This window comes from Leptonychotes weddellii, chromosome 10, assembly GCF_054177405.1.
Source record: "Leptonychotes weddellii isolate Sample4059 chromosome 10, ASM5417740v2, whole genome shotgun sequence".
In the NCBI taxonomy this organism is placed as follows: Eukaryota; Metazoa; Chordata; class Mammalia; order Carnivora; family Phocidae; genus Leptonychotes; species Leptonychotes weddellii.
This window is the reverse complement of record NC_138378.1, coordinates 113,191,698-113,215,650: the sequence shown is the minus strand read 5'-3', so window position 1 is coordinate 113,215,650 and position 23,953 is coordinate 113,191,698. Positions and strand designations below refer to the sequence as shown.

At 42.2% G+C, this 23,953-nt stretch overlaps 1 protein-coding gene across 5 annotated transcripts in view; it reads right to left on the bottom strand.

The window, feature by feature from the left end:
- Positions 1-23,953, bottom strand: part of NBAS (NBAS subunit of NRZ tethering complex) — a 310,311-nt gene that overhangs the window by 80,470 nt on the left and 205,888 nt on the right. For all 5 annotated transcript variants that reach the window (XM_081797179.1, XM_081797175.1, XM_081797176.1 and 2 more), the window contains 4 exons: positions 14,484-14,713; positions 11,049-11,159; positions 1,852-2,102; positions 493-827 (listed from right to left, as the gene is read on the bottom strand). In XM_081797179.1, the coding sequence (XP_081653305.1) occupies positions 493-827; positions 1,852-2,102; positions 11,049-11,159; positions 14,484-14,713 (927 nt within the window). The remainder of the gene's footprint in view (positions 1-492; positions 828-1,851; positions 2,103-11,048; positions 11,160-14,483; positions 14,714-23,953) is intronic.

Below are 23,953 nucleotides of genomic sequence, written 5' to 3'. Positions count from 1 at the left end.
GATTTGGAGTCCAGTTAAAGGGGCTCAGACCTAAGCATGCAGCAGACATTAGAAAATGTCTACAGAGACTTTCATGGATAATGGTATCACCAAGCCATATACTACCACGTGGCATTCATGCGAAATTTTTTAAGTGCTCAATTTAACCACAGCTAAGTTGTCGGCCTGCCTCTGAATGCAGGCACGGTGGGCTGAGTGCTGGAGGTGTTTCCCACTTATGAACTGCAAAGAACAGGATGGAATATTTACTATAAAATGACATAGGAGAACTCTAACATGTACAAAATGTACATGTAAATGAGAACAGTCGGATTCTAATTTAGACGACTTGCACATCTGTGATAGAAGAAAATGATTTCCCAATTAGAATACCTCACGCTTAGCAAAACGTCAAACATGTAAGTATTCTCCATCTCGAGAAAGTAAATAAAAACAAACAATTTTCATTTCTTCTAAAGCATCCAATGCACTGTAAGCTATCTTTTCAGTTACCTTGGTCACAGCTTTTGCAGAAAACGTAATTGCATCCACCACAGTGATGAGGTCGCCCGGGGGGAGGCGATCAAAGTACTTCATGCAGACTTCATAGGCGTGGAGCCACTCTGGGGAGGACTCTGGGACGTGTTTAATGAGGTGAGGGTCTCCGGTCCAGAACAACTTCTGTAACCAGATGGTGTACAGAGAGCTCGAGGAAAGCATCCGCCCATCCTTTGCAGGGATTTTGGGAACAAGTTTGGAAATAGATAAGATATTTTGACTTGAAAGAACAGGCTCCAGTGCTTCCAGAGGATTCATGTTTTCATCTGTCAGCTTTTTGTAATTAAGACCTAATGGAAAGAAAAGAAAAAAAACAGAGAGTAGGTTCATTCCAAGAGCTTTCACACACATCCACAGCCCTCTGTGTGGCTGGAGGGAAAAGTTCATCTCCCGGTTTACAGTGGACAGTCTGTCGATTACACAGGTCAGAAGACCTGAGCGCCAATCTCGGCCTGCAGGGTCATGGGCCGTGGAGTCAACTCGTCCACGGACCGCCTCAAGGGGGCACTGGAGGCATGGTGGCCCTGCTGCTTCTGGCCTGCAGGGCACCCACGGTTTATTCCACCAGCCCACTCACCACACTGCCTTCTGGTCACCTGATGTTCATCTGGCCTCCCCTCCACTACCCGAAGGCCCGAAGGCAGGGGTTGGATCTTACTCCTTTTCCTCTGTTTCTAATGGTCCAGTTTCTAATTCGGTTACTCAGTAAACCACTGATAAACGGAAGTAAATTCTCACGACTGTTACCAGTATCACATGAATATAGATTTCGAAGTGCCCTGTAAGTTATAAAGCACCACACAGACTGGAGAGGTATTAATATGTTGACTTCCTTAGTTATGAGCATAAAGAGACACGGATACCATCCTAAAGATTTCCACAATGTATCAAAGGTTCAAAGGCACTTATCTGAAGGGTTCCACACACACTTTAAACTTAGAGGCTCCAGTGAAGTGAAATTATGCCAGACTGCCAATTGTAAAGGGTCTCAGCCTTGTCCTTTATATAAGGCAAAATATAACCCCTGGGAGTAGGGAATAAGCCTCTGGAAGATTAGTCAAAAACTTCGGATTTTAGTACCAGGCCTACTCTAAGTTACTATGTGGCTTCCAATAGGTTTCTTACAGTTTCTTTGCTATTTAATTCCTTCAACAGTAAGTAAAGGAGCTAGAAAGATAACAAAAGTCAATTAGCGTTGTATCTTGTGGTTTCAGATCTATGCCAGCCACAATGCACAAACATGATTGTGTACAAAAAATTAATCCTTAGATTTAATTTAAAGAATGAGTTCGAGCAGGGAAATGATCATCTTACCTGAAGCAACTACCTTAAATTTCTTCAGCAGCCGAATGTGGGTTTCTGGTTTAATGGCATATTTCCCCAAATCCGCACAGCCGCAGCTTTCCAGGAGAGAGAAATAATACAGCAACCTTTCGTGATCAAAGCCACCAATCGTGGGGTAAATATACTTGACCATGTGCTTGTGAAAGGCTTCTGGATCAGTCCTCAAAGTCTCAAAGAGATGAAGGACTTGGGCTCGATTTTCAATTTCTACTGTGGACAAACTGAAATTAGGGCAAAGAAATTGTGTTAAGATTTGGTCCCTTTATTGAACAATGTGCTCTTTTTTTTTTTTTTTTTAAATACTGAAGAAGAAAGGTTGCTTCTTACAAAGTCCCTTCTTCCCGCCAATCAAAATTCAGTAAACCACCAGGAGGCAAGCAGTTTACATCAAGGGAAAGAGACGTGTTAAATGCCTACTATTATACAATTTTCATGTTATCTCATGTGGGTCACGGCAACCCCGTGAAGTAGGCATGACTTCACATTCCTTCAGATGGGAGAGTCCCCCAATGCGTACCAGCCAGGAAATGAACCCAGACTTGTCAGCCTCCATGATGCATTGTTTATTTATGTCATAAGAAGCATTTAAAATCTGAGCTTCATTATAGAAATGTAAACAACCTTATTATTTCAGGAATTTAGGAAATGGTGAGGGGAAGAAACAGCTCCAACTTTGAGGCATATAAATTTCACATCCAAGAGCCCTGAATTGCTATTCCATAGATCCAAATTTGATACTATGTTCAAACAGAATTAAAATAGGTAAGAACAGATGCATGTGCTTTCACTTGAATTAATGAATGCCATTTGAATAAAACACGTATCTTGATCTTTTCATCCTGACTTAGATGCCTTTATACTGTAATAAAAAAAAAAAGGTCACTTAAGTTTAAACTATTGAAAAAAATTTTAAGGAGTTTTGGTTGGTTGATCAATTTTTATTGGGGGGGGGGAGGCTTAATTTTAGTCTTGGCTTCACCCTGGACAGAATATAATGCCTCCAGTCCAGTGTAACCCCGATGCCCCATGCAGAATAAATTTCAAACTCTAATTTTCAGAGTCCTTCAGGCAGCCCTCAGTACTCCTAGAAATGCCACATTTCCAGGGCCCTCAGCAGTGGCAAACAACATATGTGGGGGCAGCTAGTGAGACTTCTGGCAGTATCAAAGTTAGATTACTTACAGTTGAAAAGCAACTCCTCTGGAATATGATACCCTATTTATTGGAACTCTCATTTTTAGAAAATGCCAAGACACGTTTTTGGTTTTTGGAGATAAAGTTAATATAAATTATGTTTTAAAGTTTTTACAAGTGTGTGATAATACATGGGATAACAGCAGCAATCCACAAAGTGAAAACATCAAGTAATTTTTTAAAAAATGCTCTTTTAACCTGTCACTTCAAGAGAAATCCTGTTTTTCTGCTAAGACAAAATTCAAACATCTACATAAATATCCCTATGTATAAAAATGTCCCTGGTCTATAAAAATTTCCCTGGCTGCGTCCTCTGAGCATCCTTCTATTCTGGTACTCATAACATGCTTTAGCTTTTCATTACCTTCTATGTCTCCCTTACTAGACTATAGATCACTCGATGGCAAAGATAATACCACATCTTCTTTATCTTTAGTTTCTCAGTTCCAAGCACTAGTGCGTGGTCAAAAGGAAACATTCAACATGTGTCTTCTGAATGCCAAATAGATGGGTGGATGAACAAAAACTTAAGTGTCCTCCATGGACCAGGCACTGTGCTCAGCACCAGGGAGGGCATAAAGGTTTACAACACAGAGCTCTCATCCAGTGGTCTGAAAATCTGGTTGAGCTATAAATACTTAAACAACAATGCAAAATAATGGTATGGATGGACAAAGGCCACACTATCATACTCCCATTAAGAGTGGGATCACTAAAGCTGTAACTTCAGAGGACATGGCTGTCAATGTTAACAGAAGTCTTAATGAAGGAAGTACTTGAGCTTGTCACTGTCAAAAGGCATGAAGCAAAATAAGATCATAGAAGTATCAAGACAAGAAAGCACGAGGTCTGTGCAACAAACACGGAGTATAAATGAATGGCTGGCCAGAAAATATTCTTGATACTCTCACTATGCAAAGTATGCAATGTCATCTCTGAAAGACACTGTATACACAGTGGTATATGAAAGTGATTCATAGAATTTGTTATGTTTCTGCATAATTTGCAAAATGAAGTCTGAAAAAGTAAATAAGAAACCACGTCACCCCATTAAGACAGTTCGTACTAACAAAGATTTGCAGGCAGAACGGCATGCCTGATGGAAGGGGAGAACACACGTGCACTTATGACGCTGATTACTATGCAAGGCAAGCTAAATCTACGTAATTAGCAACCTACAGATGAGAAACTGCCATCAGAGAGGTTAAGCGACTCGCCTAGGACCAAGGGTCCACATCTGTTTGGACCCTGTGTGCGTTCTGCTCGGCTTATCACAAAGCAGCCATCGACTGACAAAGGTCGAGCGCCTGCACTACCAACCATTCCAGAAACAGGACTGTTTTCTGTAACACAGACATCAGCTCTCTCTCCCAGCAGCATTACTCTAAAAGAGTTCTCCTGTCATACTTCATTCCTAACACCCCGATAAACAGAATACTCAAGACAGTCTCATCTACAAAATGGACAGTGACTAAACTATCACAGTTTTGGTTCACTGGTGTTTGGCTTCATTCTGAATATAGTCTCTCTCAATCAGCATTACTTTCCCCCTTGCCCACCCACTTATTCTTCTGTGCCTACAATTCAGTTTGCCCGATGTACAATTTTACCTAATTATCTTGTCAAGACAGATACTGGAATACCTTTACTGACATATGATAAATACCAAAACCTCCCTCTTCAGTAAATTACAATGTGCTAAGATCTTTCATAGATGCCAGTAATCAATAACCCATTTTAATAGTTTCCATTGAAAGAAGCTCTTATCTTCCCTTTGGAACAAGAAATGAAATCTCTGCTTAGAAAACAATTCCAAAGAACCCATATTCAGGAGACTAGGAAGAAATACCATGAAACCACTATGGACTTTTCACTAATCAAATTAATGATTACCCTTAAAAACTGTTTAAGTGCTTTTTCTGGAGCCAAGTTTTAGCTATAAAGCAGCTTATATAATATGGTGCATATTTAACTTTTAGAGATTAACTACAGGAAGAAACTAGCATTAGTTGTACCCAATGCGCAAGGAATAAATTATGAGCACTAATCTTTTGATTAGTGTTCTGTAATGGCTTCAAGTTGTCAATCACTCAAAACTGTGATTCAAGAACACCATGTATTGAAAGAACTTATATTTGTATAGGAAAACAAATTTATTTAAACACCTTTTTCTTTACTCAGTCTGAGACTGATTGATAACAGTTCCATTACCTGAATGAGGAATACTGAGGAGAGGGGGAGGAGGAAGAATAACAGTGGGGTAGGAGGAGGGAGAGGGTAACTGGGAAAGAGGGACAGAAAGGGATGGGGGTAGGGCTTCACAGAATCCATATGTAGCAACTAACAGGCATTTCCCCCAAAGACAAATCCTACAAGTTTAAAGACATATGGGTCCAAATCAATGACCACGATCATGGGTGAACAGGGTTCCCCCAGAGATGCCTGTGGAAAGAGACAATTCTACCCTCAAAGTTTCCCTCTGACGTGAGGGAAACAATCCAAGCTATTCACCACACAAATGCCTCAGAATGAACTCGATGTGGCTGACTTGATCTGCAATGCTGCCTGACAGCTGAACATGGGACTGAAAGAGAAAATGAGGTCAAAAATAATCATGGCATTTTTCAGTTTTGCCAACATTTTGGCCAAGTGTCTTTGCAAACTGAAAAATGGAATTTAACTTTCTAAGTTCACCTACAGAGCTGATGGGATGACCAATAATGGGTATCTCTATTTCTTGTCATACGAATACTTGGTGACATCCTCTGCAGAATGTTTTATTTTTACTTAAGTTTTTTTGTTTGTTTCGTATTGTTTTGTTTTAGAGAGGTAGAGAGACAGACAGAGAGAGGAGGGGCAGAGGGAGAGGGAGAAAATCTTAAGCAGGCTCCACGCCCAGCACCTAGCCCAATGCAGGGCTCAATCTCACAACCTGAGAACATGACCTGAGCTGAACCCAAGAGGCAGACGCTTAACCGACTGAGCCAGCCCTCTTTGTGGAATGTTTTACATGACCTGAGTATGACAGGGCAAGCCATGAGGTCAGGCTTCGTCTCCTCTCTAGTGACAATCCCAACCCCTCAAATTCTGACTGGTTTGTACAGTCTCACATTATAACCTAACAAAAAATATTTTAAAAAACACCATAGCACAGAAATAGTAATAGGCACCATGTATTGAGCACTTAGGCATTAAGTATCATGTCATCTCACTTCTCACAAAGCAGATACCTTATAATTAATGTCAGTGTTGACTTGAGAAATAATTGTTCAAGAATCAGATGTGCAAAGTTAGGCTAACAGTGGTCACAGGATGGGTTCAGCACATATGATCTGTTTCCAGAAGTCATAATAGTAGCTTTTTTTTTTTTTTGAGCATCTACTACATGTCAGGTGTTTTGTATAAATCTCTTAAATCCCACAGCAATTTTGCCAAATGGAATGAGAACACCCATTTTGCAGATGAGGAAAGCTAGGCATACAAGTCAAAGAGCCAGGGTTTGAACCCAGATGTGCAGGATTCAAAGCCTGAGCACTTTCCACAAGATGGAAATAAGCCAAGATGCATTTTCCTGCTTACATTTTATGCCAGCGTCAGGAGCTTCTTACTCTTTGGGGGAGAAGTGACCTTAACGATCACAACATGGAAAGGAAGGTTACAGATATAAGGAAGGAGTTGCTTCCAATTTAGTAATAGTGGTAATTAGTTCTTCCATTTTTAGGAATGGTAAGTTTCTTCTTATGCACAATGCAAATCACAGTCTTGGTCATGATCTCCTCCCCCCTTGGGCCAAAAGAAAGATCAAAACCAAATCGAACAATTCTATAAAACCCATGACCTGAACATCTATATTCAACCCTCCTCCTCTAATACGGATTTTTCCTGGTCCTGAGTTTTTATTTCATCTTAATTTTCAACATTATGACCTACTTTTAACAAGCTGAGCTACCTTAAATCCCCACTCCATACTATTCTCACACTACCTCGTCAACTATGCCAGGCTTGCTTAAGGGTCGAGGAGATGGGAGAAAAGCCAGAATTCAGCATCCTTTACAAAGTGGCTCTCTGGACACAATCCCCACTCTCAGCAGCAGCAACCCTGGGGCACAGGTCCTGTGCATCTTCTAATTCGTAAAAAAGGCAGACTCCTTACAGTGTTTTCATCTTCCCACAGCTATAACTTGCCCTTGCTCATCCTTGTACCTGAGACCAAAAGAATCCTACCAGAGAATATGAAACTGACTGTGGAAAATAGCAGTGCACAGTCAGATTCCCTGTGACCAGGGGCCCTAGCCATGGGTCTAAAGGAGACAGTACTACACCAACCGACAGAGAAGAAGACGGTATCATGATCTCAGACACCCAAGCAAAATCCCTTGGGTAATCACCCGGGTGACTAAAAGGTGGCTGGCTATCAGAGTGAATTGAAAGTGCAGGATTCGTGGCCTTCAGATCTGTTATTTAACTAAGAAGGGGGAAAATGGAGGGTGTCATCAAGGATGACAGTCAAAGGTAGTTCTGGCCCTTATCTAGTTCTCCTGTGCTCAGAGGCACCATATGTTCCAGCCACAATGGTCTTCCTGTAGCTATTCCAAGACCTTCCTGGCCCCAGAACCCTCGGCCTTGGGCATTGCCTTTATGGGATTCACCATGACTAGCAATTTAGGTCTGGGCTATTTTTAAGTAAGTGTGTGTGTGTGTGTGTCTTGGGGGTGGTTGTTGGGGGGGGTCTCCCCTATTAGAATATAAGCTCTATGAGGGTAATGATGTACCCAGCACTTAAAATTAAGCTTAGAATAGGAAGACACTATAAAAATATTAAATGAACAAACAAATGTGGTACTACTCAATCACCTAGAAGCAGCCTCTGGTATTCCAAAAATGCTCTTGTGTCCAAAACTTAAAGACACTCATGGAGTCAGAATCGACAAGAACAGTAACAGGAACAATGCAACAGTATTACAGAGCCACCCAGCTATATACCTCCCACAGATTTTTCTCTAATCTTTATAATCTTACAAGGTAAGCATAATGGTCAGATAACTGAGAAAACAGTGATTCAATCACAGCTACACAGTTGGGGTTATGGGCAGATCTGGACCCTGAAATGTGGCCTGACTCCAACACCCACGCCCTCACGCTAAGCCACACATACACTGGTAGTTAATGAGGTAAGACCCACCAAAGCGTCCCCAACAGCCCGGAAGGGATGCTGGCTACTCAGGATGCATCAGCCCTGAACAAGCCCCAGGAGAAGAGGAGGCTGGGTAAGCCAGTGTTGGCCAGCTGGAAGGGACGCCAGGCCCACGGGCCCACTCAAAGCCATCACGGACGTTCCACACTATCAAGAAGAAAAAACACGGAGGAAAAATAAGGGGGCAAAGGAGACCAGAGTTCAAGTACGGGTGTTTATGAGGATGATCTCCTTCACAGAGGAGTGAAATGGCAGGAAAAACTGCCATTAATGAAGCACCGATCGTGTGACAGGAATATAGGTTTGCTACTTTACCGTGAAGTCATTTAATTTTTATTACACCTTAGAGTTAAGGGAAATGAGTTTCAGAGAATTGGATTATCTTGCGTAGGGGCACACAGCTAGAGAGAGACAGTCGGGTTTGACCTAGCCAGCCTGATCTGAAGGTCTACGCTCTGTCGCATATGCCACCTCCCTGAAGACTGTGGGCGCGCACGTACTGGAACGTGTGCTGACACAGGGAACATTCCAGAATTCCACCAACAGGAAAGAGCATGGAAAATAGAGAAAAATATTTTCTCCACGGGGTGGGGAAAGTGGCTTTTTAAAGGGATAGGAAAACAAAATCTTAAGGAAAAGACTGTTATTTTTCTTATAACTCTGATCTGTTACCTTCCCATAGGCAGTGACTCAACGAGTGAATGTCGGGCAATTTCTACTGTATTGACAAGGCTGGTTTCAAATACCTATGTCCCTGAGTCTGATTAAATAGTAAGGCAAATGACATCTTTTAAGTAAAGAGCGAGAGGCACTACTAAACACCACTTCTAAATCAATATTAGGTGTTTTGTCACTCAAAAGTAATGACGCCAGGAGGTAATGATTTCCTGCTTTTGTAATTGCTGCGTCTGCATAATCACACTGCTATCAGCTGTAATGATATGCTGTGAACAGTCTTGCACATTACTAGATTGCCTGGTAATTCATAATATATTCAGAGACCAGTGGAGCATCCTGCTTGTACAGATATGGCAGCCTTTTATGTAACATTCAATGAAAGGAAAAAGATATTTAATAAAATGCCAAGGTATTTTTTAAATGCCAATATGCGTAAGAAACATTTATTTGAACATATTACTGTGCTTCAAAAATGGTGAAGTCTGTGCAATATTTACCACAGATAACACTATCACCCACCCGTGTAGCAATTTCATAAATACTTAAAATGTAGATGCTAACATTTTAAAGATTTAATAAAAATTAAAAATGCTGAATTATAAGCAATTCTTGACTGTTCAGCAGGATTTGGCCCCACTCAATACTCCCTCCCTTTCCTTAAACTCTTTCTTCCCACAGCTTCCCTAGCACAAGGATGCCCCATTTCTTTCCTCCTACCTCTCGGCTGCGCTCTCCTGTCCTTTTTGCTGGCAGCCCTTTACTGCCATTAATTGTGGAAGGTCCTCAAGGTGTGTCTTAGGTCTCTCTCCTTTCTCATTCCATATACTTTCCCAAAGTGCACCCACAACATGGTTTATTTATCATCTATGTGCATGTAACTCCCCAGTTAGGATTTCCGGCTCCTCCTTCTCTTTTGAATTCCAGAGCAGTAAGATCCGCTGTCTGCATGACCTTTCCTCTTGGGCATTTCAATGTGTGTAACTTCACCCAATTCCTTGCCTTTTCCTCACACTCCCCGCAAAATGTCTTGTCTGTAACCAGGGCTACCTGTCTCACCGAAGGATGTCAGCACCCAACAGGGAGACCCAGTAAGATCCTGGCGCTGATCTTGACCCTTCCCCTCTCACTGAATTCAGATCTAGTTGGTCCTTATCGATCATTGCATTTCGTACTAACCATTTCACCTTCTAGATATCTCTGAAAGTCACAGTCTATTACTCCAACGGCTTCCTAACTGGTCACTGTATGCCTGCACTGGTCTCCCTAAAATTTTTTCTCAACATGGGAGCCAAAGTGATCTTATCAAAATGTAGACCTGATCCTATTACCTCCCTCTCTTTTATAGACTACTTTAGTAGTCTCCTAGGACTCATGTGAGAGGCCTGCAGTCTTGCCCACAGCCTGGCTTCTAGGCCTCTCCACAGAGCCATCTCACACTGAGCTCCCCCGACTCTCTGGACCTCAGCCACACTGTCCACCTGTCAGGCCCTCACATGCATCATGCTACTTCCTGTCAAAAGCTTTAGTACTTAACTGTCTTGTCTCCCTAGAAAATGGTTTCCTTCTCATTGCAGTGTACATAATTGTGATGCAATATTTAGATCTCAGCTTTAGCATTATTTCCTCAGGAAAGTCTTCCTTAACTATGCCAAATCCCCTATATGGGCTCTCTTCTGTGGTACTTGTCACAGTTTTAATTTCACATTTGTCTCTCATTATTCATTGACAGTCTTGTCTCCCATACTAGACAACAAGTTCCAAGACAGCTGGGATGCCTGTTTTTGCTAACTACTGTAACCCCAGTGTCTACCACTGTTCCTCGTATACAGCAGATTCTCAGTAAAAAAAAAAAAAACCTCTGAATAAGTGCACGAATATTAATGTAACTCAGGACTATTATTACTGAAAGGCAAAAAATAATAAGCTATTGTTGTAATACTGAAATGTGTATCAGAAACATATAAAGACAGAATGTCCAGATATTGGTCTACTGTAGCTCAAAAGGGAAGGTGAAATTGTACTTTACGACTTCAAGATCCTTCTAAATGGAATCTGAAAAAACAGACATGGCAATAAACGTACATACGAATCGTATGCTTACCCGCTGTCGGTGAACAGGAACTCCAAATGGGTCATAAGAACCTCCCAACGGGAGACACTGTAACGCTGCGCCAGAGAAAGAGCGACGCTGTAGACGTTCTCCTCGAGTGTTCTTCAAGAATGTCCATCAGCCACGGGGAAGGGAGAGAAGAGAAACACATTACCTTAATCAGCAAAGAAAATGTTCATTAGGACTCTCTCCAGCTGTGAGGGGTGCGGTCGGCACAGTCCTTAATAAGACATTTCACAATAATTCAGGAAAAGTACGTCCAAGGAGTTCTAATGTTCTGTTTTCACTGTGGTGCATTGCAACTGACCAAGGAACGGTCTAGACCAGTGGTTCTCACCCGAGGAGGATGCTGTGCCCCCAGGGACATCTGACAGTGTCTGATTATCATGGCGGGAGAGGAGGAGAGTGCTATTGGCATCTAGTGGGTAGAAGACAGGAATGCTGTGGGACACCCTACAATGCCCAGAACAGCTCTCCCACAAGGCATTATCCAGTCCAAAATGTACAGAGAGTGGAAAAATTCTGGTCTAGACCCCAGAGCCTACAGTCAAAAACCAGTGCAAAGGAAACAGATACATAACTGCAGGGCAGGGATACAAGAAAGCAGAGTTCGTCTCTCAACAATCGTTTGTTTTCTAGCGCCGGGTACTGGGCTAGCTGCTTAGGACATAAAGACAAACAAGATACTTCCTAAGAAACTCCCAGCACAGCCCTAGTGGAAGATATGAGATGTGAACCGACAATTAAATACAACACGGGGACCGCCACCAGAAAGGACTTCCAATACTGACAAGCAGAGATGAGCGAGTGACCGATCTGAGCTTGAAGTCTGGAGGATAAACAAGCAAAACAGCGGCAAGGTAGTTCCGAGAGAGAAGGCAGAGGAGAGGTCAGCCAAGGGGTCTGCACCTTATCCTTTAGCAATGGAAGAGCCAGCGGAAGGTTTAAATCAGGGGATGGGGCCACCAAACTTGAGGCCCTCTAGATATATCAAGAATTCCGGGCCAGGTGCCCACATTAAAGCCATTCCATAAAGACCATCACGGGACCCCTAAATCCCCAAGCAGAACCAATTCTTGGTTGGAGGATTGGTGGACAGAACCACAGGCACAGAAATGAAATCTCTATTCTTATTAAGTAATACTGCTAAGACTACATACACCCTAGCAAAGAAAATCAGGACATTTTCTTAGATGTTTGATTAGCCAGGAGTTGGGAGACATTTTCTGTAAACAGCAAGTTAATAAATCTTTCAGGCTTTGCTGCCATACATACAGTCTCTGTAGCAAATTCCTATTATTTTTTTATTCTTGTTTTCCCACAAACCTTTAAAAATGTAAAAGCCATCCTTTGCTCATGGACTATAAAAAAGAGGCCCAGGGGTGGAATAAGTCTGTCATGGCAAGAATTACTAGGGCACTGTCAATTAAAAATTTCTCAAAGTACTTATTGAGTACCTTCACCTCTCCATGATGGAATGAGCAATCCCCGAGGATGGCAACCGTTAGCAATTCATCCTTTCTGTTAGGGGAGTCTGAGATGTTGCCTGAGCACACGAGCGTGCTCACCAGGTATGGATACCATTACCACCCGATAAAGGTGGGAAGAAACCACGCTATGTTGTGTCCTCTCCAAGGTTAGCCTGACTAACCAGTGCCGACCTATCGTGTAAGCTACACAGGGAACAGAGGACAGACACGCTGCACTTACAGAATACAAATGCCGTGAAAAACGGACACACATTAGTAAGAAAATGAAGAATGGTGGCGTCGCGTACAGCTGAAGGTAGAGCAGCAAACCAGGAGGAACAGGTGCTTCATGGGTTCTCGTTTGTAAGATGCCCAACTCCTGTCTCTAAATCAGAACCGCTAGCTCAGAAATGCCGCGGACACTCGGACGTTTTAAACAAGCCATTCAAAAGCTGCTGTACATTTTTCTAAGTACTTCTTCCAAGTAAGATTCTATTATATGTTTGTCAAAAGCAGGTCTTTGTCCTCATCAACATACTCCAAATAGCATACACTAGCTGGATATTTAAAAAAAAAATCAAGGACAATAACCCTAGCAAAATGTAATAGATGATGTTAAGATGTGCCTTACCTTGTAACCTTTATTCTACATAATAACCCTCTTCTAAGAAGCCATGAGCATGGCCCCAAGGATTACCGAATGCCTGGAGGAAAAGCCCACTGGACTTGGCAATGGGAAGTTGAGGCTCTCACCTCCCTGGCTGTGTGACCCTGAACCACTCTTTAAAGCTAATTTTCAGATTCCTCTTCCAAAAGTGAGGAGGTTGGATTAAATGACCTCTTTGGTCACTTTCCAATTAGACATTAAATGACTCTATGAAATTATTAATCTCTACAAGAACAGAGGGGTGAAGAAAAAGTGATTCCGTAGTTCTCTTAATTAAACTAAATCCTGTGACAGATTGTTCTATCTTTTCTTTGATCTCTCTATTCCCTGCCTTACTCTAAAGAGAATCTGGGGTGTCTTCTGGTAGGAAAGAAGCTCGGGCTAATATAAACTTATTACAGAGTGCCAAGGCTACTTTGCCACTTTCTTAAAGATTTAAATAATAATAATGAAAAATAGCATATATCACTTTCATAAGCAGGGCTATCTTTGTTATTTTAAAGTAATGTACCAGGAGGGAAGAATAACCATTAAATATAGGCACAATTTAACCTTAGTTTCAAAGGCTGGAAGCCTCCACTGAACTGTATGCCGGTGCTTTCCTGGGAACACAACCAGGCAGTAGGGGGGCAGCCACAGGGCACTGTGACGATGGGATGGCTTTGTTATGTGAGAGGTCAAGGTCAACGTCCCAGTGATGATCCTACCACCCATGTAAACTTGGGCCAGTTACTCAACACTCTAAAGTCTCATGTTCTTCAGCTATAAAATGGGGATGACATTTTATGTCATGGGCTTATCTTTGAGGATTAAGCGGTATTTATAAAATAGTTTACAGAGCACCTAACACAGCTCCTTGCACATGGTAAGCACTCCACAAACTGTGAATATCTTCGCAATAACCATTGTGGGTGAACACACTTTCCCACCTTTTTTTTTTTAAGTTTGTTTTTTCTTTTCCCCCCCCCCTATTTTCTCCACCTTCTGACATGTAAGTAATTCTCATTTGATCTAAACTAAAAAATGGAGACCAGTATTAAAACCAAGGGGCATTCCATACCCACAAAGAAAAATTAGAGAGAGAGAGAGAGAGAGAGAAGCCAGGGAAGGGGAGAGGGAGGGGGAGAGAATCTCAAGCAGACTCCCTGCTGAATGTGGAGCCTGATGTGGGGCTCCATCTCATGACCCTGAGATCATGACCTGAGTCGGATGCTTAACCGAATGAGCCACCTAGGCACCCCCTTTTATATTTTAAATCCATCCCTTTATGAGACAAAGGCATCCCCTTACTCTGCTAAACCAAGGATAGTTTCCCTTTTGTACTGGTCGTCGGCAGTAAAACGCTGCACATCCACACCCTTCCGAAGGCCCTGAAGGATCTGAGCCTGAGTGAAATCCAAGAGACGTTCGTTGTAGTAGTGCAACTGCTTGGTCAGTGATACCAGGTCCTCTGGCCAGGCTTCATGTCCGTATCGAGTCACATGCCTGGTGACCATCTTGATTAGCCCTTTGGGGTCAGCCTATAACAAAAAGAGCAACAACAAAAACAGAACAATTTAACAACAAGAAGACCACGTCTACAGGGCAGTGTTTGGCTCTTCCCCTGTTGCTGTTTAATCAAGGCTCACAACCACCCTAAGCAATCAATGGCAGAGGTGGTACATTTTGCAGACCACAAAGACAAGACACAGAACTGAGTCTGGAAGGAGGTTTCTGGACTCCTGCTCTGTTCTTCTTCCTTAAAAATCTCCCAACCAGTTAAAAAATATTATCCACTTGCTTTTTCAACTACCATCATCCTACATTAGACTGATTCCCTAATTATCTGATCATTTATAACTCACCCTGGAAGTAATTTTTGTCATCATTGCCCCTAGATAAATTTTCTCTGGACCATCTAAGTGTTCTCAATAACAAAGCAGCAGTTCAAATAATGCCACTATAAATGCCTAGCCAGCTAAGTAGAGGAGTGTTTTCTCCAGGGGTAAGTTAGGAAAAAACCTATCCCTGTTCCTGAAATCATAAAACACTTCTAGTTGTATAAGAGAGCACCCAACCAATTTTTACTCTGCTCAGTTGGGGGCTCAATGGGATATTGTTCCATAATTCTTCACAGCTTTTCTAACAGCAATAAAATTATCCAAATAGAACAAAACCCAGAATCCAACAGTTGACAGGAAAGAAAAACAAGTGATTAACTGGCCACATTTATTTACATTAAAGTTGTTCTGGGTGTCAACGAAGCAATAGCAGCTCAGCCATGATTTTGGAATATTTAACAGGGAGCCTAATACTTGAACAACAGTAACTCAATCACTCCCAATTCCTGGGAAGATACGGTTTATATTTTAATATAAGAAAATTAGGAAAAAAACTCCAGAATCTACCTTTGGTTCTCAGAAACACACCTAATTATAGTAAGCTGTCAGCATTTCTAATGTGTAAGCCATTATTCTGAGCTACACAGGAGATTTGTCAATGTCGAGTCTATATTACCAAACCTAGCCTGACACTTCTCTCTTGATCCTATTAGGGAACAATCTGGGAGTACTGATAAAAACCAATTAAAGAAATCTTCTTGGGTTCCAGGAGGTGGATTTGAGGAAAAAGTCGATGTTTTTTCCCTACTGCTATGCATACACTCAGTCCTATTGCAAAAACCACAGATTTATCTCAAGTCAAAAAGAGCTGGGATTGAAAGCTACCTCTCCAAAGTAAGCTCCAAGACCATCTTTCATTCGTTCAGCAAATATTTCTTGTGCACCTATTTCGTGCCAGGTGATGTACTATAATAAGAAGATGTGACCCTTTCCTCCAGGAATGCAGTCTATCTGGAGACACAATCGAGCAGTTATAGAATGGTGTGATACGACTAAGCTAAGACCTGACAGAAAGCTGGCGTGAAAGAAGCAAATCTACCTGCCATTAGAAGCCATGTGGGAATCCGCTGCATGTGGATCCTATTTCTGGCCATGGATTTAGGCAGAGGGGATCCCACGCCTCCGTTCCCAGTGCCACTTCTACAGCTGACATTGACCCCCACCCCCTTTCTGCCAGCTGACTGAACTCTCGGGCAGCAGCCTGAATCACACACGGTGGGCTCAGCCAGTGCTGAGGTTATGTGGTACAGGCCGCTGCTTCAGGGCCACCAGCCCGTCTACACCTGCTTTGCCCCTGGCTGGGCACCACTGTTGCCTGTTTCCCCACACCTCATCCAGTTAGCATGTTCCTGCCTAGTAGCAGAAAGAGCAAGAGCAAAGATGTGATGGGCAGGGCTTCCGGGGGGCGGGAGAGCTCTTCCACAGCTGTCCTTTCACGGAGCACCTTGTGACCCGCTTGTGCACTCCACCAGCAAGCCCATGTTCACCACAACGAGGACGCCTTTTTCCCGTAAGTCACTCTGACCCTGTGGTTCAGACCGAAGCCCTCAGTGTGCAGCTGCCCAATGCACTGGGAAGGAGAGGCTAGAACCATGCAGCCCCATCTCTCCCAGGCTGTTGCTTCCCACCCCTGCTCATGAAGCCCACCACCTCCATTCTCTCAAGGGTTTCCCGCAGGTTTTCTCCACATTCAGTTTTTAACCTTTTGTTTTCTGGCATCTTGGGGATTTGGTACCTGTTTGGGGAGAGTGGCCTACACACGCTTCATCTGACCTCGATTACGTAACGCCTTCTCATTTCTATTCTCTTTGTATTCTGATACAATTTATGGAAAAGTCTCAAGACCCGGTAGAGGGCAGAGCTTCAAAATGGCAGCACAAAGCAATAATGAGCATAATTACTACCAATAACATTTGTGTGGGCTTTCTTTATCCCACAGAGAGTCTCCAGTCTCCACGTGCAACCTTCATTTTCATGTATTTGCCAGTGAAGAAAATGACGCGGCAAAGTGAACTCAGCATGGACACACAGAAGGTACCAGCTGGATGACCTTGCGCTAAGTTACTTAACAACTACAAACTCAATTGTGCCATCTACAAAATGGCAGTAAAACACAGCCCGCGTGGTGGTGTGAGGCTGAAGAGACTCTCTATATATAAAATACACAAACCAAGGCCTGGCATGAAGCAGGTATTCTGAAAATGAAAGGGATTATGGGATTTACTCAAAAGCATTCACTTTAATTGTAGCTCCACTACACAATTTACTTTACAGTTCTTTTTCTCAGAAATATTAATTTATAGCTTATTAAATTATAGCCGAGACCACGTATACTTCATGAATTTGTCTTTTCCAGAGCTCAGCAGAGGCTCAGCAGAAATCAAGTACAGGGTAAAAGGGAAGACGGCCAACAGTAGTAGGGGCTTTGAGGTCAGTAGTACTGTATACTCCAGGGCCCTCGTTCAGTAGGGATGCAATTTGGGGCAAGTTACTTCCTGTTTCCTCACCTACAGGAGTCAATAAGCATACCCTCCTCATGCTTTGTTATGGGGCACAAGTAAAATAAGGTATTTTAAAGTACTTTTTTCTCCATCATTCTAAGAAAACAAATTGGACCTAGAGCTTACGCTCAAGGAATTAAAAAGTAGTGACAGACAAAGACATACAGAGAAGCAACCCACAGCAGCCTCCTGAATATAAGCACCATTACAGGACCACAAACCAAGAGTGATGGGAACTCCACAGAGGGAGTCAAGAGAGGGATCCTCTCTCTTGACTCTTCAGGGGGCTCAGTTTCTTCAGATGTAAAACAAAGGAACATCACCAGATGATCCCCTTTCTAAGGCTAAAATCCTATGAATGTACAGGAATTCAATCATGAAAATAAAATAAATCCTTGGAAATCCCTCCAGGTGTGGAATCAGAGAAGTTCCACATTTTTTTCTCATGTATGACTCCACTAAATCTTCAGAGCAGATCTTCACTCAAAGTACAACCTTAGACTAATGAATTAAAGCCAATATATTCCTACACGGTTTAAACAACTTTAATCTATTTTTCTTTACTAAGTAGAAATTATCTAACTCCTCTGTATTTTTTTTTTAAGATTTTATTTATTTATTTGACAGAGAGAGATATAGCAAGAGAGGGAACACAAGCAGAGAGACTGGGAGAGGGAGAAGCAGGCTCTCCACAGAGCAGGGAGTCCTACGCGGGGCTTGATCCCAGGACCCTGGGATCATGACCTGAGCCAAAGGCAGATGCTTAACGACTGAGCCACCCAGGCACCCCACCCCTCTGTATTTTTTATTTCACATTCTTTGTACATCAAATATGTTCACTTTACTAAGAATTATTTAAGAACAAATACCTAATACTGCAGTCTTTGGTGTGGAGACAGGCATAATACTAAACATACATGAACTGAACCTCATCTAATACTAACAATTCTGTGCGACCAGACTCTACTTGTATCATCTGTTTTAGAGACTCATAGGAGGTGAGACACTTGACCAAGGCCACTGGGTTAAGTAGCAGGGTGGCCTGTGACTCCCAAGCACAATGCTTCCCCCAAAACCATCCTTTTATATTTGGTCAACAAGGAAGGGGTAGCCCTTGAAATTATAAGGATCTTTTTTTTTCTTTTTTTTTTTTTTAAAGATTTGAGAGAGAGAGACAGCGAGTGTGAGAGAGAGAGAGAGCACAAGTAGGGGGAGTGTCAGGCAGAGGGAGAGGGAGAAGCAGACTCCCCGCTGAGCAAGGAGCCTGATGCAGGGCTTAATCCCAGGACCCTGAGATCATGACCTGAGCCAAAGGCAGATACTTAACCGACTAACTCACCCAGGTGCCCCCTGAAATTATAAGGATCTTGACAAGCCCAGTATGTAAAGAGCTCCCACCAAATGTAACTAAGACTTGGTATTAGAGTCCTTTTACAAACGATCAACTTTCACTGATGCATTTAATGCTGTCATTCTATATTACAACTAGATTGGCTCTTTTTTTTTTTTTACACACACATGTACATTCTCCCTCTCATCCCTTTTATACATATATATGCAAGTATGAATAAAAACAACCATAGAGGACATGCAATGGTAGGTATCCAACTAAATACCTGATTCAAGCTGTATCTACAAGTCTTTCATTTTTTCTTCTCTAATGACAACAGAGAGAGTTGAGAATATCATTTTCTGTTCAACCCCTTGGCATAAGTATACTTGGTTTTAAAATTCTGTCCTAAGAAGGTGGTGAGTAGGAGCAGGTAATTAATTCTTCGATGATAGGTTTCCAAGTATCTTCAAATTTATGGATCATCAAATATTTGTTAAATATACAGAAAGGTTTCCAAAACTTCAATTTATTGTGTAAAACACAATACTAATGAGAAGGGACAATTTGCAAAGGCTTCTAAGAAAAAGGAAAATCAGTTATGGGTAAAAAGCACAGGAACTGGCATCAGATACCCTGATTACTGGTTCTTCTCCCTGAGCTCCAGGTTTTCCATTATTAAAATTGAAGCCATTTCTTCTTTATAGAATCTTCATAAAGATCAAATGAGGCTAGATGGATTAGTGTGTTATAAGTTCCAGCCCTCCATGCAAGTTATCCTCTTACCATTATCATTACTACCTCCAAGCTCCTCCTCAAGGAACTTTACTGGTCGTGATTACTTCCAATATTTAAGTTTTAATAACAGTTCTTCCCCTGAGCTTACAATTTCTCTCAAAATACTCCAAAGCATCCCCCTACTCACTCCAACACTTCATCTCATTCATTCAGCCCCCAAGCGTATGGCATTCAAGTGTCTAAGCACTTTGACGTGAACGTCATTTGACCCTCATACCAACGCAGTGATGTGCACACTGAGACTACGGTTCCCGATTCAGAGATGCCAGTCTGCCCTCCATGCAGCCTCGGCTGTGGTCTAGTAGCCAGGAAGCGAGGCAAACCCCTCGCCTCTCACCTATCGCCCTGTCCACGACATCAGGCCCTTTCTCCCTATGCTCCTGACAGATTTCCATCAATGTTATACATCCAAACTCACATCTGAAATCGCTGTTTTTCTGTGTGTAGGGTATATTCAAAGCTCTCTCTCTTTTCCCAACTAAGCTCAATGCCATGATCCAAGGGTATGAAAGCTTTTGGCTTCTAAGAAGCTTTTGAAGGACTTTACAGGTAGCTTCAAAATCTCCCATATTTAGTATTCAAAGTGATATTGCAAAATATCACAGGCTGCAAAAACTAATAACAAAAAAAGCCATCAAAAATTTAAAACAGAAAGTGTGGAGAATTAAGTTATTCTAATTTTTCCCCAAAATTAGGCAATGCAGTTCTTCAGGGGGTGAATAAAATATAATTTCTTTAAAGAATATGGTCAAGTCCCTGTAAAAAGAAAATATGCCTAAATATTCACGACTACGGAATGCTCGATGACTTAATCTACTGCTTACTAGTAGAGGTAATAAATCCATTCCGGTTTAATAGTCTCCATTTCTTGGTAATATTGGTTGGGAAGTTTTAAACAGGTGGTGTGTTTCCCCCCTAGGGTTATTTGCTTGAGATAATTTTCTACTGAGTATTTTCAATTAGTGGCTTAAAAAACCACATTTTAGAAATAGTCTACCATAAAGTTTTGAATTTCATCCCCTGCTGGGTTTGCTTCTCTAGCATATAAAACTAAAGGACATGTTTCCATTTTTAACTGATTTTATCTCCTGAAACTTTTTTAAAAGAATGCTAGAAAAGATCACACTTCGAGATGCGTTTACAATAATTATAAAGGTAAGGTATAAATGAAAACAAAATCAGTGTAAGTAACAATGTGTGTATTCACATTTGCGTAAAAAACTGTTACATACATATGCATATCCGTAAACTATTTCTGGAAGGAACCAAAAGGGAAACACTGACTTTTTGCTGTATACCATTTTTATCATTTGAGTTTTGTGGCCATGTGTGTATTACTTCTTAAATATAAGAAGTAATTTGAATTAATTTTCAATAATCTACCCAGTGAACGTTTATTTACTTCCTTTTATTATCCCGGTCCTGCTCTAAGCATTGGGAAATCAGGGCAAATACAAGGAGAGAAAACTCTCTCTGGCTGACCATCTATCATTATCCTCTGTCACTAAAAAGAGAAGTTGAGGCAAGGTGGGCTACTCCAAAAATAAGCTAGGAAAGCTCCAGGAGCCTGTGCTGGCTGGCTGGCTCCAGGTGGGGCTTCCCATCAGGATGCACGGGCCTTTTGTCAGAAATAACCCCACAAATTCTATCAGTACTTTCATTCAAACCTAGTAATCTACCTAAGTTATCCTCCCGCAGCTCAGAACTACAGGGGGTGGAAGGAAAGAATGGGAGGGCTGAAAATAGAAACAAGGTGAAGTGACAGTTGAGTGAAAGCTAGCTCCACTGAGTGCTATTATGTGTAGGCAACAAATCGAAACCACTTTTATTTCAATTTCTATGATGATTCATCAGGAGTTTGTTACATTTAATTCCAAACTCAGCAGTGCTGTTTTATGCAAAGGAAGATGCTTTTGAAAAGACTCGAATAATGAGCCCGTAAGTGGTCAGTGGACAGCTCCTATGTACTTAACAACATGTAGCTATGGTGCCCATGCCTGAGTCCTGCAAATCTAAGCAAGCTGGAGCTCACAAAACCCAAGTCTGAAGGCTGTCCCGTTCCACGGCAGCTAGAATAATTCCTGAAGTTATTCACATGCCAATCAACAGCCACTGAGGAACTACAGCGGGTGAGGTCCTGAGGATTCAGAGAGAGAGGGGGTCCCTGCTCTCAAAGAAGACCGCCACACGGAGAGGGGACAGCTGTGGATCGGTTACACCATCACAAAGAACCACTCACAGGGTGTCCATGCGAGAGCCATGAGACACGGAAGAGGCCCGTGTCTGCTCAGGGGGCAGAGAAGTTTCCACACAGGAGGCTCTTCTGAGCTCAGACTTAGATGCTGGGAGTGGGAAGAAGACGGAGGCACTTTAAGCAGGGAAATTATATCTGCACAGGCACAGAGGTGTGAAAAAGGATGTTAACTTCAGAGAGATATAAATTCTGAAGAGCTAAAACATAAACTTCAAAAGAGCTGGTGTCGGGATCATGGTTGGTGGGGTAAGGAAGAGCCAGTCAGTTCATTGAGGGTTTTCCCTATCACATGAAGGAGTTTCCATTTTACCCGGTAGCCACAGTGGAATGTCCCGCTGGGAAGGACTCATTAGGCCTGCATGCCAGAAACCACTCAGGTCCAAGCAAAAAGCAGGCAGAGCTTGGAAGCAGAAGCTCTAAGTGATAGGATGTCACTTACACCAGAGCAAACTGGAATGAGTCACTGGATTTCTCAGTCTTATCTTCTGCCAAATGGGGTTACTCAAAGGATCAACTGGCAGAATAAATGTGTGAGGTATTTTAAGAGAGCCAATGCCTTTTCAAGGTTAGTCTGATCTTTCTACTGTCCACTTACAACTCCCCTATGCAAGTCCCTAAGCTGACCCTTGCTGTCACCCACCCCACCCCCAACACACACACACACACACACACACACACACACACACTCCTTTTGACACTTCTTAGCCAGACAGAGGAAACCTTACTGGTCACAGTGAAGTCTGGTCACAGATTGCATTTCTGTCCTTTTCATCTAGAGGCAGGCAATTCTTCAACACTTTGAGTTTTATATGGTAAAATTTCAATACCATCTCAAATACACTATGAAAAAATACCATAGTACATATGATGGGCACAGTGACGCTTCAATACTTTTGTTACTGCTGTTCCCTGTGTGTGGAACACTCTTCCCCCTCCTATCTTCACAGCACTGCACTCAACTCTTTGTCTTTCCTCAAAAGTCACTTTCTCAATTTGAGGTGCTTCCTGAGTCTGTTTAAATTGTACTCTACATACACATACTTCTTATTCTTCTTCTTTGCTTTTCTTTTTCATAGCTCTTATCACCATCTAACATAGTATATATTTTATTTACTTATTTTGCTTATGACGTCCTTTCCTCAATGGAATGTAAGTCTAGAAAGGGCAAAGGTTTTTATGTACTTTGTTCACTCGTGTTTCCCCAGGATCCAGAACATTGCCTGGCATAAAGTAATCACCCGATAAATACTTAAGCAAATACACACACACACACACAATTCCATCAATTTCACATGTGCTACAGAATTACTTATTAATTTTCAATAATCTACCCAGTGAACATTTATTTACGCCCTTTTATTATCCCGGTCCTGCTCTAAGCATTGGGAAAACCAATAAATACAACACAGACACTGGCCTCTAATAGCTCATTATCTAGTGAGATGAAAAGCATTTAAATTCCAAACAAGAGAGTGTTTAAGAGCTATGACTGAGGTAAGTACAGGGCAGCACAATGCCCAGGGAAGAGCACCAGGCACAGCCTGGGAGCACGGCGGGCCAGCGGCAGGCGGCAGGTAACCTGCCCGGGTGAGGTAACGCCTGAACCAAGGAGCTAAGCAAAGAAATGCTGGAGGCAAACATTATAGGCAAAGAGTACAGGTTTGAAGACAAGGAAAGAGAATACACAGGACATTTGAGAAATTTAAGTGGCCTGGTATGGCAGGAACAAAGGAAGATGAAGTTGGAGAAACAGGCAGAGGCCAGACCGTGGGGGACGTGCAGACCTGGCCAGGACAACAGGAAATCATGGAGGAATTTGAGGCCGAAGGCCAGATGACAAGGTCTCCACCTCAGAAAGGCCATTCTGACAGATGTCTGGGAAAAGGTACAAAACTAACAAAAATGAAGACAGGGTGGGGTTTACCAGGCTGTTACAGTGGTTTAGGTGAAGGAACCGCGGAGACTGATTTAACTTGAAGACATGGGGCAGGGAGGAG